Here is a 12282-nt window from a genome sequence, read left to right as displayed (position 1 = left end):
GGGCTGGAAGTGAGCAGAAATGGTAAAAGGCTGATTGATCAGGAGGTCCCAAAAACCCTTCACTCCAAGAGGAACGAAGAATGATGTGGATAAATGCAGGACAGACTGTTCTGTTCATGCAGCCTTAATATTTGCGTATTTTTAAGACTCTCTTCTTGGGTTTACTTTATTTTCCTGGACAGTAGCAGGACTAGGTTTCCTGCAAATATGTAGTGGATTACTCTCAATAAAAAGTTGGATCAGTGAGGTGCTGCAATGGGTCAAACATCACACAAGTATGTTATTTCTGCCTTTTCTTCTTTGAGTCATGAAAAAAATAGGTGACTTATATAAGGTAACTGTATTTAATTTGTCCCAAGTAATGCTGAGAAAAAGGCTGCTCTCCCACACCATGCTCTAATGCAGTTTCCACCACAGGTTCAAGTGTCTGGACCTCCATGTCCTGTGGGAGATGTGTGGAACCTATACCAAAATAAGCCAGTTGTGCTGTTTTCCTCTGAAATATATTTTATCACTTTGAGATCATTAGGTAGGAGGATCTGCATTAGACATTATCCACATAATGTTAATTGTAATGCAGTGATGATCTATTGAAGCATCTCCTCCCAATGGACTTTTAAAATTCATTACTGACCACTATTAAGGAGTGATATGTCTAATTCTGTGTCTGATGGAGCTTGTCTGTGCATATAATTTTGTCTGCTACCTTATGTATTTCTGTGGCAGGTAATTGTAGCAAATATTTTGGAGAATGCTCTGTTGATTCCTACTGATAAAAAAAAATCCATGCAAAATAAGCAGCCTCTTAGCTTTGAAACAATATTGTTGTGACAGCTGCCAGGTGTTATGCTGAAGGAGCTAGACTGCATAAAAATCTGAAAACAAAATGCTTGAACTAAAGTTTAAACTATTTAAAAATAACCTGTTGTGCTCCCTTTGTTTCCGCTGCCTGGAAGTGTTGAGTGCCAGAAGTGTAACACTTGACATTTGAGGCAGACAAACATAGCCTACAGATTCTGTGATTGCTTTGCAACCAGCTAGCATTTTTTAATCATGCCTGTTCTTGTCAACACTGGGGGTTGTTTCTAAACAAGCCAGCTAAAAATGGGAATTAAATTTAATTTCTAGCTCATTTTCTGAGACTACAGAAACCCTGGAAGCAAGAAACCTGTATTTTCACTGTTTCTCTCTCCAAGACCCACACTTTCTAACAAATTCACACCCTTGCTCTCCTGCTGGATCAAGAGTAGGCATCAAAAGCACTGGGTAGTTAATGTGCCTCTAAGGGTGTGGATCCATTTTTTCCTCTGGCAGCAAAGGTGATTCAGGAGTTTTTTTGCCAAATGGCCGTGCCTCTTATTGCTGCCCAGATGCCACCACTTACAGGGTGCTGAGGCAGCTGTTTGTTGAGCTGTGCTGAAACCAAATTGTTCAAATGATCCAGGTTTAAAAATAGCTTCCTTCACCTCAAAAAAAACAACCAAAAATTGATGTTGTTCCAGTGACATTCCCATTCTTAGCACAGCCCTTCAAAGAGCTGCAGCAATGCAAATGGGCAGTGAACCATGGAACAAAAGCAGGAAGAGGTGAATGGGGACCCAAGGGACAAAACCTGCTTTGGTTAGCATTGTTGCTCCAGAAGACCTTCATATAGGTTGTAGCCAACCACCTCATCCTTCTGCGTTAAAGTAGATTATGAAGCCATTCAGCCCTTCGCCTTTCCTCCCCACTTCCTAAATTTAAGAGTATGTGATCTTGTAAAATAATACTGCAGTCAAAGTTCAGAATTCCTATCAAGGAGGTTTTTGATATTCTGAAATACTTGGCTGGAATCTTGTTTGTATAATTGCTTAAAAGGCAGATCTAGTCTAACCCAGTCATCCAGTGTCTGTAGAGTCAGTAGAAAGGAACAGGTACCTCCAAAGGGCAATCTACTTCTTTGAGGATGGGACAAATCACCTTCTGGTTGTGCCTTTCTCTAATCACTCCCATTACAGGGAATGGATAGAGTTTGCTTGAGTAGATATCTTGTTTCTGGATGACTAAAGTATGTCAGTGCAGATCCCAGCCTTTGTACCTAAAGGCTACAGAGGTAGTGCTGGTAAAGCAGAAAACAATGTGTAGACTTCATTGTATTTTAAATGTCTAAAAAGCCTAGTCTACATATTTTTCCCCAGCATAAATAGGATAACTGCTAGACCTAATAGATGAAAACGTTATGACAAACCATCTCACTGGCATCTTTCCTCTTCTCCACACCCTTTTACAAGAACCTTATACAGATTTAAGTAGAGCCCTGCTTAAGGAAGCAAATAGTAAAAGATGCTGAATATTTGCAACTTTGAAACGACTCATCAGGCTCAACTCTGAGATCCTTATACTGTTTATTCATGCAAATTCTAGCGTGCCAGATGCTGAGGAGTGCTGAATGGTTGCTCAGTGGGAGTTGTGGTTGCTCAGCACCTCCATAGAATTGGCATGTAAACTCCAGCCTGGACTTTGCTTATGGGAAAAACAAAACCAACCATCAGTCATGCATGGTTCTCTCCCCACTTCATGAGCTGGCCTGCTGAAAATTCCTGGTGCTTGTTGAAAGCACCATCTGATGTCACTCGACACCACAGGGGAAAACATAAATCAAAGTGTAAGTATTCAGCACTCTCTCAACATTGCCCTAATGTGATTAATGTAATCTGAGGTAAACTCTTTAGTTATTCCTTATTACTTTTAGGGATCCAAAGGGTTGGGACTTGTTATTCTAGGTAATGTGAAAAACAAGTCCTACCCATGAGATCTCCAAGGCAAAGATAAATCTCAGGTAGAAGTTTGACAAGTTATCTAATAGCAATGGACAGACACAATGAAGTGTTGAATCTGGACTGTCTTAAAGGCATGTGGCAAGGGCTGTGCCATGCTCAGCACTGAGCTTTCCTCTGGGAGCAGAGTAGGGTTGCAATAACAGGGAGAGCAAAATAATCCAGCATGAGATTACAAGGACCTACAGAGTGGTCAAATGCCTCAATCTCAGTGACCTGCTTCTGCATTCCATCTTTCACAATCACAGCCTGGTTCAAAATAGGCCTTTTTCTGTAAAATCTGCAGCTGAAATCCTTGTCTTGGACAATTTCAGCACACTATATAGCTCTGAGTTGTGTGGGCTGCTGTTGGAAGGGAAGAATGGGCTTAGTAACATGGACAAAGTTGCTGCTGGCACCATTTGATGGTTTCTTGTTTTACACGAAGAGAGCATACCTCAGTCACTGTATGATTCAGAGACAAGCATTGAAGTGTCACAGGTGTGAAAACACAAGCCTAAAAGCCAGGTAATGGCCCTACTGTCAGTTTTGTGCTTGCTTCACTCCTGGCTGGGTGTGATGGAAAATGATTGGTCTTGGAAAGGCGCATCGAGGTATTGCAGACTAGCAGCCTGCTGAGTCCAGCAAGGTGCAGGGAGCAAATGCTTCATCCAGCCAAACCCAGTGGGAATGTGTTGGAGTTCCAACATTGTTTTGCTGACACAGGAAGGTGTCATCGCAGCAAAATATGAAGGAGTTAACACATTATGAAATACAGTTTTGGCAGTGATACAGACAAAGATTGTTTTGCTTGAAATGCAGTACCAGCAGCAGTGGTTAGCAGGGTAATGCAGTTACCCTTGCCAGTCTAAGTCATTGGACTGTGCTTTTTCTTCTTATATAATAGGACCAAATCCTATGAAACACTCAATGTAACTTTAAACTTAAAGATAGTTCTTTGCTTCAAAGTTAATCTTGATTTAATGTAAATTTTGGGATGGTGGGTTAAAGTGGAAAAAAAAAAAAAAAAAAAAGCAGGAATTGTGTTTTAAACCACTTGCCAGTCCCATTCCTTTACAGAGTAAGAAGTGAGGAAGGTTGCCCCATGCCTGCTTACACATACTGCTGAGGGCTTGGCACACAAAATTATTCAACCAGTTTCAAAATTGCTCTTAGCTAGTCCAGGCACTCTGACTTGCCCTTCCAAAAATAAAGGCAAAAATTTTCACAAAAGACTAATAAACCACCTACGCTCCTGCATCTACCAAGATCAAGAGAGTGCCAAATGCCTTATAACTCAGAAAGTCTAGCTGTGTATTTACTGTAATCAGGTTGAAAGATTTGCAATCAGCACTTTCCAGGGCTGAGAGGCAGATCTTCTATTATCAGGCCTCAATTAGCTACCTGCCTTTCAGCTGAAGATCTGGCCCTCTGGGCCCAATTCCGTACCATATTTTTCCATGAGCCTGCGAGACAGCCCTTCTCATCAGCATTGTTGGAAATGGGATTTTCTATTCAAGTAGGCAGCTGGTTTTCTCATGTTTTCACCATGCTCATGGCCTCAATAAAACACATTATAAAGTTAGCAAGCAAAAGCTATTTTCATCTGCAAGATCCCTGTTTGGGTTTTGCAGTAAGTAGCAATGAGTGCCTTGCTTTGAAAATATGAATCTAAGTCAAAGATTGGTCCACATCTCAAATAGTAAAGCAGTTTTTCAGATAATGTTTAATTGAAATTAATAGGGCTGTTTCATTTAAATTTCCTTTAAATTCAATTTAAAGCAATCAAGTATCTTGTTGATAAAAATGTCACTGTGAACTCTAATTAGATATAAATAAAGAAACACGGGTCTGTTTCTTCTCATACCTTCATGCTGTCTTGTTTGTTGGTGATACCAGCTGGTAACTGGAATGAAGCCCATTAGCCAATTTATACTTCACACACCACTAGTTCTTACTTATTCTTGTGGTACACTTTAACAGTAAGTACACACAAAAATGCCCAGGAAAATCATCCATCCCGTGCTTCAGCTCCTCACAAGCATCCCCGCTTCGGTGTTTGTTGCTGGATGTGTCTATTAGCAACACTGCTTTAGTAGTTTTCTGTTTTAGGACAATTCTATAAATGATCAAGATGTTGGAATTCAGAGGATATTACTTTGTCATTTGCCCTCTATTGAGTAGTATGTTGGCATCAAATAGTTCACCTGAGATCATGCTGAGGCTTCCAAAGTGAGCTAAAACCCTGCACAAAGAAGACTGTCAGCATGACTGGTTTAACTTTAGGAATGTACAATAACGAATTTGTGCATCTAGAAATACAAAAGGCAAAAAAATCCTGTATATTGCAAGTTAAATTGTGGTTTTAATGATGAAGACACGAGGCTTTCCTTAGCTAGCAAACCACCCATTTTTATATCTTTTATCTTTATTAGGATTTCTGATACTATCACAGAGTAGTCTTCATTCTTTGCCAAAGAGATCTGGAACTAGTAAAATATTTCTGCCTATTAAACTGCTCTGTTAAATATTCAACTAATTTTAGAAATTTCTTTTATTAGCAGCTACAGTATACATGTCCAGATTACTTTTTCTACTGGAAGTGTAGGATACCTTTGCAAAAAAAGAGGGATATAAACTGAACTTTATATTTCTGTATTATTTTTTCCTGTTCCTCATCTGAGTTAAATTGAAGTGAAATAAATATTAGAAGACTTTAAAGAAAAATAAATAAATAAAACACTTCCAAAGCAGATTTCATAACAGCAGAACGAGTATCATTTTGAGTGGCAATGCACTGGCAATAACATTTGGCTCTGGTTCACATCAATCTGGAGGCCCAGCTACACAAGCCAAGCTGGCTCAGGATCACTTCTGAACAGGCATTTATCACCTTCAGTGCAATAATATTCCAGAGGTCCAAATCAGGACTAAGCCCTTAGAGCAGATGAGACGTGCTCACCCAGCATAATCCTTCCTCAGACACTGGTCATGGCAAAAGTCTTTCTGATTTATTTGGTGTTAGAAGTCTTGTCTTAGCTTCCCAAGTTTCCATGCTCCCTGCCTTTTCCCTTCTTTCCCACTTCATTCTGTTTCCCTGCATGTTGTGAAATCTTACTGATTTTAATGCAATTCATGTTTTCCTCTTCCATTTATCAACCTTTCCTTCCTTTGCAGACTGGTTCTGAACCATACCCTCAAGGACGAGTGGAGGAAGCTCCCGTGAGCAGTGAGAGGGGTGATGAGCCGGCTCGTCATGTCTTCTCCTTCTCCTGGTTGAACTCACTGAATGAATGATGACTCACTCTGGCTGGCTTCTGGTGTGCTTCTCCTCAGAAGGACCATGAGCACAGGCAGCCTGGCTGCAGTCAGCAAAGAAACTGGCCTGGGAAGGGACATCTGAGCAGGATTCATTCCTACGAACTCAGCTGACCTCCACGTCATGCCCTTGAATTGACAGACCTGAGAGGGAGGGGAGCATGGGGACAGGTTACGATATGTATTGTAGTCAGAGTGTTTTCCAGTAATTTCTTGCTTCCAAGAGGGAAGAAGCATCACTACAGCTTTAGGCTGAGCACTGCTTGTATTTTGTAACTCACTTGATGGCACATCCCCATGTAGGTGTAAACACTTCACCAATGTTCTTAGCTAAAATGCTGGTATGATATTCTCTAGTAGCATCCTTTGCCAAAACAGTGTTTCTTCTCAGTATCCTCCTGCATCCCCACTTGTCAGTGCTGGTGACTTCAGTGACACTATCATGTCCTTGGCAGCCCCAAGTCAGGGTTGTGTCTAACAGTACTGGTGCCTCCCAGGCTGCGGAGGCTGAACACGGCAGGGAAGAAAGAAGCTGCCATTTCTTCCTTTGCACTTGCTCTTCCTACTAAACCATAACAGATGACGCTCACAGAAACACATTATTTGTAAGGAAGATTCCCAGTGGCAGGAGAGAAGAAGATGCACATATCAAAAGCACTGGCCAAGACCCCCACACAGCTATGAGTGTATGGGGCAGTTGCTGAAGTGCTGCCCAGTCTGTCCAGCCATAACCTGTGTCTGTGTCTTCTCAGATATCAGTGTGTGTACAAAAGGGGACGTGTTCTTACACGAAACCAGAGTGAAATTAGGTAGTCACAGGTGCTCACTCAAGGTTTAATTCGAAGCCCCTGTGCTGTGCTGTAGAAAAGGCAGATGCTGACTGTCCTGTTCTGTGTGCCTTGCAGATGTTGAGCCACCAAATGAAATCAAATTTATGTCTTAAAAGAGGCTCTACAAGTTGTTCTGAAGGCAACACTCTGATTTTTGTCACTGGGAGTAGGGTGTCAACACTCAGTAGCGTTTGAGAGATTGTCAGGCTGCCGGGAGCACTTGGTGCCATAGGGGACCAGGTGTCAAGCTCTGCAATAGGGTTATGGGTGGATCTTTCCCAAATCCCTGAGCCAGGCCCGCAGTGCACTCTTTTGGCAGGGGCCTTGTGGGGCCATAAGGCTGCGCTGTGCCCCAGGAGGACTGGTGAGCTGGCAGTGCAGACTGGTTAGCAGGCTGTGGGGGGTGAGCCCCTGTCCTGGACACCTGTCGCTACCGGCCCGAGTGACATCAAACCTCGCTGGTATCTGTTTTCCGTGGAGAACGTTCCCTGGAAAACTCTCCTGCGAGTTTTGGAGGGCTGCGCAGGCGAGCTCCGCGCAAAGCTTTGGAGCTCGCGCAACCCAGAACGAGCGCCGCCCAGCACCGCCACCGCATCGCCTCCGGCTGCTGGAGCAGCTTTTCCCTGGGATTTGGTTCGGGGTGAAGGATTTACTATTTTCTCCTAGTCGTCCTGGAAATTTCCCCCAGTTCCTCGTGGGAAGTTTCTCCACACCCACGACCGCCTCCCTAGAAGCCGCTGGGAGGGACACCGCTTGGGCACCGCCGTCGGGACGGGGAAAGCCGAAGCAGGGAGGAACCTGCCCTTTTGGGGTGCGGGGAGGATGCAAAAACGCAAAAGAGATGCGGGAGCGCCTCAGCGCTTTCCCTTCGCTGCTCCCCGGCGGGAAGAGGCTGCCCGATCCCGGCCACAGCGGCAGGAGCCAGGGAGCCCCCTCGGGGGGCTGCAGAGGTGGGATTCGGCAGCTCTGGGGGGCACCGATTTGGCCTCGACACCCCGTTCCCGAGAGCAGCTTGCTCCGAGGGCGGCGGCGGGGCAGCCCCCGTCCGGGGCCGGCGTCGTCGGGGCGCGCCTGTGGGAGAGCCCGCGGAGACGGGGCTCCCGGGGCGGGGAGAAAACATCCCCGGGAGAGATGCAGGGCTCCCCCGGGCTCCGGGTGTCCACGGCAGGGGGTGCACCCCCGCCCCGGTAAGCGCTGAGGGAGGTGGAGCAACCCTCAGGCCTCTAGGCAAGAAAGTCTATCAAGTCATCTTTACTTTGCAGCTTTTATTAAAAATATAAATATTAAACATTCTCTTACACAACCAAATCGACCGAGCGCTGAAAAGATGTTTTATTGTGAAAATGTTTACAGGAAAAAAAAAGTGGATTGAAAGTAGCTTACAGAGATTCCCCCTCCCACCTCCCTGCCCCCAGCAGAAAAGTTTTCTGTCTTCTTGGCACCATTTCTTCCAATGCTCACACATCCCTACGTAGCGATGGCACTAGAATAACTGGGAAATGGAGAAATAAATAAAGGTAGGGGAGGTTACGAACGACACTCGTGTTTCTGCACTTGGTACACGGTTGTGCATGCTAGTCAAGGGACGGAGGCTGTTCGGAGTACACCCTTCTAGGTTTAAAGCTATATAAAAATAAAGAGATGACATCAGAGCAGCACTATGGTACATCGGACGGTGTAATTATTCTTGTGCTAACTGCGGAATCTCTTTGGCAAGGCGGGGAGGGGCCGTTTCACTTCCCGATTATCTCCATCAGTTTCCTGTTGCTGTGAGCTTGCTGCGCTAACTGCTCGGCTCGGGCCATCTCCAAGACTTCTCTCAGGAGGTGGAAAGTCAGATCCAGAGAAATAGGGGGCTCCTCGGATCGCTTCTCCCTCTCCACGGCCTCACCCTCGGCTTCGCCGTCCTCTCGGTTCCCCGGCGAGCGCTCGGGCAGCTGCTGCAGCTGTTGAAACGCCGCCCGGAAAAAGTTGCTGGCGGAGGCTTCGGGCTGTAGGTGGCTGGTGCTGCTGGAGGAGGCGGAGAAAGAGCCAACGGGTCTCTTGTGAAGGTTGCCCAGGCGCAGGAAATACTCTTCTCCCATGCGGAGCAGGACGGGCAGAGTTTGCTGCTGCTGCTGCTGCTGCTGCTGCTGTTGCTGCTGCTGCTGAAAGAAATCTGGCTGGTGCAGAGCCCCGGGGGCGGGTGCCGGGCTCTTGCTGAGAGCTCTGCACTCCTGGCAGGGCAGGAGGGTGACCAGCAGGATTCCCGTGGAGACCAGCAGCGGGATCTTCATGATCGGGGCCCAAACCTGCGGGGGCAGACGGGGGACGGGGGTTGGGTTAGAAAGCCGAGCCGCGGCGGCTGGGAGGGCAGCGGGCGGCCGGGGAGGGGGGGGGCCCCGCCGCCGCTGTCCCGGGGCTGGAACGCGCCCCTCCGCGCCGCCCCGCGCCCCCCCGCGCCCCACACACCGCCCCCGGCCGCACTCGCCCAGCCCGGCCGCGCCGTCGAGGCGGCCGCTCCCCGCAGAACAACCCCGCGGGGCGGCTCCGGACTGCGCCGGCAGCGGCTCCCGGGGACCAGGCTGGGCTGAACCCCTGCGGAGAATCCACCCGTGTTCGCGACCCGAGCCTCTTCACCCACGCGGGGAGAAGGGGAACGTGGGGTGCCTGTGGCGGGGCGGCTCTCCCCACGAGCTGTGGGGTTCCAGCGCCCATTCCCCACGTCCCCGCTCCCTGCCCGGCCAGAAGAGTTCCCCGTATCCCGCGGGACGCGGCGCTCAGCCCCGCTCAGGGCAGGGCAGCGCATCCGCTGCGCGCCCGGGTGCGGCCCCGCACCTACCTGGGGCGGCAGTGGCGGCGGTAGGGCAGGGCGGGCGGCGGCGGGACTCGGCGGTGCCCGGCGTCCCTTCCTCTCGCTCTCCCTCGGAGACGGCTTCTGGCGAACTTGGGATCAGATTTGGTACTAATCAGAGCCGGGGCGCGGGATTTTTATAGCTTAGACCCTCTCCTGAAATCACGCAGAACTTGCCTAATAAGCTGACGCTCTCCTGACAGCCCGATTGCGTGCCCCGATCTACTGCTGAATAAATCATGGGGGCCCGTCGGAGCGGCGATGGGCCGAGTTTCGCTATCGCAACCCCAAATCTCACGTCCAATTATATCAACAGATATTTATCGCCTCTGCAGTGACGTCAGCCGGGCTGGGGGCCGGGGAGCAGGATGCCCCCCCCCCCCACCCCCCACCCCATTGACAAAAATACTTGAATGAGATTTCCTAGCGGGCGCGTACTATGAGAGGTCACTCCGGGGAAACTTTCCACTCACGGGCCGGCCCGCGGGGAGGGATCCGACCCGAGCGGGGTTGGGGCTGCTATCCCGGGCAATCTCCTTCTCCGTCCCCGGTGTTTTCCGGCCCCCCGGCCTCCGCCGCCCCCGAGCCCGCCCGCACGGGGCGGCTGTGGAGGGTCGGCGCAGGAGGCTCCGCGGGGCGCGTGTTTTGCGTGGGTCCCGACTTTGCTCCGCTCCCGGGGTCTGCCCGGGCCGGGGCAGCGCCCGCCCTGCAAAGCGGGCAGGGGCTCAGCCGAGCCCGCGGGGAAGAGGCAGAGCAGGTGCCGGTGCCGGGAGGGACCCGCGGCAGCGCTGGCACCGGAGCTGTCCAAGACCCCGCCGGCGGGAGAGGGGGCGGAAAGAGAGGGGGTGTCAGGGAAGGCCGAGACAGCCGCCAGGGCCGCCTGGGAGCATCTGCCGAGGCAGGGAGCGTCGCCCGGGGGGCGCTCCGCTCCTTCTGCCCGGCCACCGCCGGCAGCGCCGCCTGCTCGCCCCGGCCCCGGCTCCGCGCTGCCGGCACCCGCTCCAGCGCTCCGGCCCGCGCTCCTCTCCATTGCTTTCCCACTGTTTGCGTGGAGGCAACAACTGCTCTTTTCTCCCCTTCTCGACTCCACTAGCTAATCTTCCCCACCTCTTGAACTCCATGGCCTTTCAACGTGCTTTCCCTGTTTGCCCTCCTCAGCTAAGGCCCTCCCCTCCAACCTGTCCTAATCCACGTGGAGCTTTTTACGAAGTATTCTCTCATGACCAGCATGCCTTCAGGCTCCAGCCCATATTACATCAATGCCTCCACCTCGGTTTCTTGCCCTCTGATCTCTTCAAGAGGAAGTGCTGCCGATAGAAATAACTTCTGCCCAACATCCATTCCATGTGTAATGTGTGCTCTTCCTTTTTTGCATCCCAGCATCTTTGTCAATGCTTCTCAGTCGTCCTTCTCTGCTGCCTCAGTTGAAACATGAATCATAACCTTCCCTTTAAACTGGAGAACTTTTCAGAAAACCTGCTGGTTTTATCTTGGTTAGACAATAAACTCCTGCGGTGACACACTTGAGTGTCTCCCATTGTAATGAGGAGTTGGGACAGAACAGCTGGTCTCATGCTATTGATGTGAAGTAAGTGATAAATCTGAACTCCATTTCCTTAATAAAATAACAAAGTTAAAACCACTTAATGTATGAGGTTGGCCACAGCCCAATTCTGAGCATCTCCTTAGAGATGCTCTACACTTCAATTTTAGTTATACCTAACTCCAGCCTCAGATGCTTTTGGTGAAGTGCCAAAGAATAAGATCTGTGCATCATGAAGAAACAAATGGAAAAACAAGTAGTAGTACCAGAGATTTAGCTCTTCATTACCACTTTTTCCTCAGGCATTCATGAACTGAAATGTGTATTACAGAGCAGAATATATTGTGTAGCAAGTCACAGTAGCAGTTATTTGTATGCTTTTAAAGCATGTCAGCACGGCTTTCAGTGAGAACAAGAGGTTCAAAGAAACAGGAGCTAAGTTCAATCAATTGATGGAAAATGGAAGAGGTACTTATTAAACTCAAACCCTTCAGATGTGCTCTGGGGTGGGTTCTATCACAGTGTCTCCAGTTTTAGGTTTAACGTACTCTTTAAAAACACAAAAACCTCTTAAAATAATGTGACCATAAATGTAAAGAAAGAAGAATTTTGATCCAAATAATATACTTTTTTGCTGTTAGGGGTGAGATCTGGGTAAGACAGAGTTGCATTTCTCCAAAAGATTGATTCCAGTGAGAAATGGCACAGGTTATATTATGTTTTTAATAATATACAATATTATTTAGGTCTCTTTAGGCAGACAGTTTTGTCCCTTGAAAAAATCCAGGTATAGCAAATGCAACACAGAAGCAGCCTGGCATCCTCAAGTTTCCACAAGAGCTGTACAACCTGCCAGTTTCTTCTCCTCCATTTTTTTCCTCTCCCCTGTCTCTGAGCATGGTCTGCAGTGTCTCACAAAAGCTTGTTTCTGAGCTAACATGGTCTTATTACCCCACTTTCCTC

At 48.3% G+C, this 12282-nt stretch overlaps 2 protein-coding genes across 7 annotated transcripts in view; one reads left to right on the top strand and one right to left on the bottom strand.

The window, feature by feature from the left end:
* TRIM55 (tripartite motif containing 55) overlaps nt 1–8601 on the top strand; it is a 37237-nt gene extending 28636 nt beyond the window's left edge. For 4 of the 6 annotated variants that reach the window (XM_088061238.1, XM_014257705.2, XM_088061240.1 and 1 more), the window contains one exon: nt 5973–8601. In XM_088061238.1, coding sequence (XP_087917364.1) covers nt 5973–6092 — 120 coding nt within the window. In that variant the 3' untranslated portion in view covers nt 6093–8601. The remainder of the gene's footprint in view (nt 1–5972) is intronic. The other 2 variants (XM_014257717.2, XM_014257724.2) reach the window with 1 other exon arrangement.
* Nucleotides 8602–8676: 75 nt separating this feature from the next.
* CRH (corticotropin releasing hormone) lies at nt 8677–9986 on the bottom strand. The gene is made up of 2 exons (XM_005517118.2): nt 9765–9986; nt 8677–9234 (listed from the first exon to the last, which is right to left on the bottom strand). The coding sequence occupies exon 2, from the start codon at nt 9217–9219 to the stop codon at nt 8677–8679; it is 543 nt and encodes a 180-aa protein (XP_005517175.1). The 5' UTR covers nt 9220–9234; nt 9765–9986.
* Between the last annotated feature and the right edge of the window lie 2296 nt (nt 9987–12282).

The sequence above is a fragment of the Pseudopodoces humilis genome, chromosome 1 (genome assembly GCF_049639895.1).
Source record: "Pseudopodoces humilis isolate 2021_Gansu_Grassland_sample_001 chromosome 1, ASM4963989v1, whole genome shotgun sequence".
Classification (NCBI taxonomy): Eukaryota; Metazoa; Chordata; class Aves; order Passeriformes; family Paridae; genus Pseudopodoces; species Pseudopodoces humilis.
This window is presented reverse-complemented; position numbering and strand designations above follow the sequence as displayed.

Excerpts from the sequence above, each read along its gene's own strand:
- CRH (XM_005517118.2), bottom strand. The coding sequence starts at position 9,219 with ATGAAGATCCCGCTGCTGGTCTCCACGGGAATCCTGCTGGTCACCCTC.